Consider the following 7,175-nt stretch of genomic DNA (forward strand, 5'->3'; position numbering starts at 1 on the left):
ATTAGGGCAACCTTGATTGTGCACGTCAGACAACCTTCCAGAAGGCGTCTTTTTAAGGAATAAGGATATGCTGATGTTGACAGCTGCTAAATGAAAGGTGGACAGCTCAGCATGACTCATGGGTTACCACGTGATTATAACCAATGAAAAAGCATCAGGTGTCTCCAACGACACGTGGCGCAAATCGATTGGAGGAGGCCAACAAAACCCTAATTTGGTCCCAGCTCAATCAGTGGAAACCCTAGCACTATAAATACAGCATCAACTCCACAAGGAAAGACATACAAAAACACAGTCACACAGTCATACAGTATTCAGCTATTAAGCAATACTCTCCAGATTCCCTTACTCTCACATTATTATCTTCTCCTACATATACTTATTCTCACGCCGGAGGGTTACCCTAAAGAGGACCCCTCTGTCCCTTTCTGAGGGGTAAGTTAACGGCGTTGTTCATTTTGTAGGTGGAAGAACACAGATCCAGAAGAACCATCGGTGAAATAGTACAATCAAAACCCGAGGAAAGTAGATCTGCTACCAGTGAGTAGATCCACGTTTCTTCAGATATATTGCTTCTATAAGTTTGAGTAGACAAGGTTGCTATTGCTCTTTTCAGAAGTAGTTGTTTTGGTGTGAGTTAAGTTTTGTGTAAACTTATGGTGTCAATTGGGTGTTTGGTTTAGTGTGAAGGATGGTTATGTTGTTGGTTGGTTTTCTTTCTGCTGCAATTGTCCTAAAGCTTATCATGCTTTTTGTGTTAATTGGGATGAAGCTTTCTTCCAATCCAAGGTCATTGGAATTGTGATAAGTAATCTAATATGTTTGTAAAAACCTTTATTTATTTAACTGTTTTAGATCTAATACTATAATTCATGTTTCATTTTGTATTAATTTGTTAATATTACAACCGGATTTTAGGCGATGAAGTATTTAGAACTAGAATAGAGCTTTTGTGTCTGTTAATTCATGGCTTTATAGAAAAGTAGCTAATGAAATTATATTTATCAAACATGATTAGCGAATTGTGAATAGGTAGAGATTCTTTAAAAGCTTACATATGATTAGATTATCCTATACATTGCCTTATTTATAAGATATTGTGGCGGCCAGTTTGTTTGATCTTTGAATGAGGCTGATTTGACATAGGGGAGGTATCTGTTATCTAGGCATCACCAGATGCATTACTTGCTATTTATAATATTTTTCAGGTGAGAGATTATGAGGCAGGTGGTCTGATTGCTATGCATCACCCCCTTTGTACGATAATCTTAAGGCTTGGATTGTATACAAGATATCAAGCTGGACAATTGTAGATATGTGGGTGCTTTTTATTCATTCTTAAGAAGCTAATATTCCTTTTCCTTTGTTTTACAATCATTACTCTGTCCACTTTTAGATATGTTATGTGCTTATATCTGTCTCTTACCATCAGTTTCAACTGTTTAAAAGAGTGAAACTTTCTATCTTGTGTCACTTCTTGTGGATACATCATTTTGCTCCTCTTCAAGTTTATAACAATATTCAAAGGATCTTCTATACTTTGTGTTAGTGAGACACCAAAATAGGTAATTTTGTGAATTGGGTAGGTAACTTTTTATCTCTGCTATCATTTTATTTTTAAATTTAATATTATAATTTGTGTGGCATATAATGTGGTGACATACAATATATTTTTAAATTAAATTTAAAAAGATAACCTTTTTTAATCTTATAAGTAAATAAATAATGAAAAATATTAAAAGAGATAATTGAGCTGAGAATGGAAACCAAAAGTGAAATGAAATGCCTCTATGTTTCCTCTTTGTATTTCTATTTTATCCAACATGCTCGGGTTTGTGAAATATAATCTTTAGTGAAGTGAGTTTCTTTTGGATTGTAAATGGGGAACTTATAATGGGCTAGGATATTATATAACTAAGTTTGTCAAATGGGAACGAGTTCTAAAAAACATTAATTTGTTTCGGGTAAAAACGGGTTCTAAAAAACATTAATTTGTTTCGGTTCAAAACGAGTTTTGAGCAAAATTAGTTCAAATGAAAATGGTTGTTTTCCAATGAATTATTCAAAAACCACTATCCAATAAAATGTTTACTGTTAAATTGTTAATATGAGATGCCACACTAATAAGTGTTTTTGTCTCTTCAGAAACAGAAGGCACGTAGCCACCATTACCAATAAGAAGTCTAAGGGTACGCAAGGCTGACCGCTAGCACCATTGGCAAGAGCCAAACTTGCTAATGTGTTGTAAATCTACAAATGTTAGATACAAAAGTTATTTAGAGAATCATTAGTTGTAAATTATATTACCCAAGTAAAATTTAATTTAATGTTATATGGATCTTTGTTTCAATTTTTTACTCTGTATTTCTTAAATTTACGATGTTATAATATTTTTTTTGTTGTTTTTGTATTATAACAAGTTCGTGTTAAACCACTCTATATGTATGTCTATTTAAGTGAAATTAATATGTAATTTGTAAATTAAATATTATTATTTATTAAATTATTCTTTATTTTAAAATGTTTGGTGTCAAGTCCCGTGTAGTACACGGGTTATAACCTAGTGTCACCATATAACCATTTATCTAGCTGAATTGGTTGGTACCGTATTATTTGCTTTCAAGATAAATTTAAATTATTATTTTAATCGAGATTTTAATAATAAGAAGAAAAATGATCCAGTTACAACAGAGAGACAGGTAAGCGGCCAACTTCAAGATTTAAATTGAAGAACTTCAAGATTTAAATTGAAGTTACACATGTAGTATGATAGCATGTCTTTACTTTAAAGAACACGCCTTATAAAGCCATAACCATTAAAATTAAACTTGTTGTAAAATTGTAGATACTCCTCTGAGTGATGGTGGTTGTGTAGGGTGGCTCATCGTGGTAATTGTTGGATGCTTTAGAAACAGGTATTTAGGTGATCGATTACGAATATTGCGAAACGTGGGATACAATAGTTGCCAATGGTGCTACACGATTCGCACTTGGGGCGTCTATAAGCCCATGGATGCGTGGCAATCGAAGGATGGAGTACAGACAACTCATTTGAAGTCTAGTGTATCTATTTTTGAAACTTTGTTAAATATGTATATATCAATATATACATTAAAACTTAATGAAATAAATTTATTAAAAAGGTGTAGAGACTCAAATATAAATTTTATAAAGTTACATTATTAATTTGTTTAACAAATTTGTGGAAGTTTACGCATTTGAGGGCGTTGAAGTGAATGAATTGACTCGTCCGACATGTACGAAGAAGGCAAAATCCAAGCAATTATTGGAGGTTGAATGCATAGTAGACGCTACTCTACTTGATAATCTAAGTGGAGATGATGGATTAGTTCAAGTCGCACTACAAAAATGTTTGCCTTTGAGATAAAAGCTTGTGGTACAATATCATCTATGGCAATGACTGAAATAGAAATTCTCGACGATGATACAAGTCAAATAGACCCGAAGCGCTTAGATTTTCTTTACTGCCACGCTTGTCTGCTTCAACGGCAGATTTGCGTCTGTTCAAACACTATAGACATATTAGAAGTTAGAACCACGGGCTGCATGCCTGCATTTTTATTCTTGTCATCTACTAGTAATTAAGCACCTCTTTTTCCATTCATACGTTTACTTCAACTTTATAGGTTGTTTGTTTTGAAGAAGTCAAAACGTTGATCGGAAGGGTTAACCCACCAAAGTTCCGGGGCATGTTGAATTGACAGAAGAAAACAAACTAGAAAGCGAAGTGATCAGTTTAGAAGCTGAAATACGCAAGAAAAGAATGATCCTGTTCTGCCAGCATTGGGGTTATTAGGTGCGATAATTGTTCGTCTTTTGTAATGTTTCATTGATATATTTGGACATAACCATGTAATGACAATGTTGATATTTGTAATGGCAAATTGTCCTAGGTGATGAAACTACTCCTGTTTAGAATTCGACACATAAAAAAGATGTTTTGAGAGTTTTTCAGCAGCTAAAGAAGGTTAATCAAAAAAGTTAAAATTCGAGACGTTACATTTTCAAGAATTCTGAGTTAAAAGACCAAAAGTACAATATTAGTATAAAGAGAGAAAAAAACCTAATCATCCTCTTCTTGTGTATCATCTGATGTTAGAAGATGACCAAGAGCAACCTTTGCCTTCTTAGTTCCTACACTCGCCTCATTCGTTACATCATCTTCAACCTTCCTCTTGTTAGATCCGTCCTCTTCTTTCCCATCGTCACTTTCAGGACCCTTTGTTTGGCCTTCAACAACCGCTTGCGGTTGACCATCTTCAGTCTTTGACTCGGCTCCATCCTTATCTTTTTCTTTTGTTTCAACAGGGCTCGCTAACAGCAACCGGATCTCATCAGTGGTTGCAAGATCAAGCGGGCTCTTCCCGGCTTTGGTTTTAATATTTATGTTTGCGCCTTTTTTAACCAAGTATTTGATGAGATCAGTATAGGATCCTTGCACGGCATAGTGAAGTGGAGTCATGCCCTTACGGTTTGTGGATTTTACAGTGACCCCGGATGAAACAAGGGTCTTAACGACTTCCAAATGGCCTTTTTGAGCAGCAAAGTGAATTGCGCCCATGTCATCCATGGCGGCTGCACCTATATCTGCTTTGTTTTTGCAAAGGATGTTCACCACCTGTGTTTGACCAGCCCATGCAGCTAAATGTAATCTACGGTTTAGTACATATTTAATTAAGGAAATGAACAAACCACATTCGTTAAACATGAAGTGCAAAACGAGTCAATCTGGATTACGTTTTAGCTCTAAACTCTAAAGTGCAAAACAATGAAAAATCAAATGGCTTAAATGAAAACGAATCGAAATTCACCCAAAGTGGGAGTTTAATGCATAAAACACCTACAATCTACATCACATTGGAGAGATTTACACTAGCCGCTTTCCTAAAAATTTCTTCTGTAGTAGTCAACGAAATTTCTCAAACTTATCTCATGAAGAGTATTTTGTTTAAAGTTAAAGCCGGGTGCAATATCATTTCTTGCCTATTGCTCGGTTAGACTAAACAATGTCAAAGGAAGTCCTCTCAGGGGACAAACAGCCTCCTTAATCCTTAATTCCTTATGATGATCTTTTTCAAGTGAGGATACTTTCCCAGGGTTCAACTTCAAACGCAAAAAAAGAAAAAAATGATAAGAATGCACATCTAGCTTCTAAGAAAACAGAATACCTAAAAAACTCAACGGTTCTCACCACATAATTTGGACTCTCTGTCAATTGCATTAGCTTGGTCAACCAAAGATAGCAAGTTAGCATGTTACCTCCAAGAATAGGCATTTGAAACCGTTTGATAGTCATTGGAAAATGCGCATGCTTTGAGAAGGTGTAGCCGTGTAAGACAATAAAGCGTATAATCAAAAGTTTGAGCAAACAAGTAAACGAGTAGTTTCATAGAATGCTGCCAGCACTCAGTTATCTCTTTACTTTACAATTCCAAGACAGTGTTAAATGCGCCCGGCTACTTACAAAACAGAATAGAATTAAATAACATCCAAACCTAGCTAGATAGAGTGTGGTATATGACAACAAGAAGAGCATAATAACTTAACGCAAGGACTACAGGAAACAAATAGGTTATGTAAAGTGTACTGGAAACAGAAAACTGATCTTAAAGTGCCCAACCTAGATGCATCACAGCCAAAATCCTATCACAGGTGGCTTAATAAAAGCAACATATGCCCACTGCACACATGGAACATGCTTATACGCAACTTACATAGAAAACATCCTTTCGTGTAATTTGTAGGACGGTAGAGCATATATTCAAGTATTTGGTCAAGCGAGTCATGAGTAGTAAGTCAGTAGAAATATCCTTTCGTGGTGTTCGTAGGGCAGAAGAGCATATATTCAAGTATTTGATCAAGCGAGTCATGAGTAGTAACTCAGTAGAAATATCCTTTCGTGTTATTTGTATCTTTAAAAACACCAATAAAAAGTGTTTTTATCTCCAATAATATACAAAAACACTCTAATATCACCTTTAAAGTTGCCAAATATCTATTCTCTTTACAATTTTCAGACAATGTAAAATGAACGTAAGAAAAAAGGTGTTTCCGGTAACTTAAAAATATACAAATAGAAGAAACTAACATCCAAACATAACGAAATAAAGTGTTGATTCAAATAATAGAGCAACAGGTAAGCCAAAAATTCAAAATATGAGGCCTAACACATATGAAAGATAGTTTATTAAGTGCCATAGAAGAATTGGTTGTTGCTATGAATAACCAATTCAAACTGTAACTAACACTCGCTAAGAAGAAGAAGCAACCAACAAGTTCATCCTTGGAAATAAAACATATATTGAGTCAACCCATGCCTGCCCTTGACCCGACCTAACTATTACTCTGCTTAACTAACTAATTGCACACTGCGATCATTACTTTCTAGACACTAATAGTATTTTGGTTGGTAACAAGACAAGTAAGAGTAGAGAAGAGGATACGGTGTTCTGGAGTGTTTATCCCTGGAGTTAACAGACAGAGGATTGGAGCTTATAATCGTCTGCACGGCGACCACGTCACCTGCTCGAGCTGCCGACTGAATCTCACCCCTCGAATCTGAGGGTTTTTTTCCCATCTTTCTTCTTCAGGTTTTGTTTAGGGTTCTTTCGTTTGTTTCAAACCAATAAATTCTCCTTATTATTATAACTTTATAAAATGTCAATGAATAACGATAATTCAAGTTTGGCTCGGGCGTTCCCTGTTAAACCATATCGTCGACTCTATGCGTAACACATGATGGGACGAAAATGTTTGAGCTGACAACATTTACACAAGCCTTGTTTCAAAACCTTCGTTATCAATATTCACCCAAAAATAATACAAATGGGATTCGAACATGAGTTTCTATGAGAGAACGCAAGCCAACTATTATTTACTTATTAATATTTTCTTAAAAGTTAATAAATTAAAAAGAAGCCTAAAGAATTAATCCTAAACCCTTAGGGTTGTCAGTTATATTTAAGAAAATTAGTTTTAAATAGTCCATGCTATTGTCTTTTGGCAAATAATAGTCTCAACTATCGATATGGTAGACAATGATCACATTTTTTAACATATTTGTTCACAACTGTCCGCGACTAATAGAACCATAACGTCGTTAGTTGCAAGTCGCCAGAAAAACGTTTTTGATCGAAAAACTCAACATTTTCGTA

At 35.0% G+C, this 7,175-nt stretch overlaps 1 protein-coding gene across 1 annotated transcript; it reads right to left on the bottom strand.

The window, feature by feature from the left end:
- Positions 1-3,383: 3,383 nt before the first annotated feature.
- LOC143565857 (uncharacterized) lies at positions 3,384-6,643 on the bottom strand. Its single transcript, XM_077052707.1, has 3 exons — positions 6,465-6,643; positions 4,085-4,673; positions 3,384-3,521 (listed from the first exon to the last, which is right to left on the bottom strand). The coding sequence occupies exons 1-2, from the start codon at positions 6,596-6,598 to the stop codon at positions 4,085-4,087; spliced, it is 723 nt and encodes a 240-aa protein (XP_076908822.1). The 5' UTR covers positions 6,599-6,643; the 3' UTR covers positions 3,384-3,521.
- Between the last annotated feature and the right edge of the window lie 532 nt (positions 6,644-7,175).

This window comes from Bidens hawaiensis, unplaced genomic scaffold (genome assembly GCF_021521415.1).
Source record: "Bidens hawaiensis isolate Kalapana, Puna unplaced genomic scaffold, B.hawaiensis_p1.1 tig00022547_1, whole genome shotgun sequence".
Lineage (NCBI taxonomy): Eukaryota > Viridiplantae > Streptophyta > Magnoliopsida > Asterales > Asteraceae > Bidens > Bidens hawaiensis.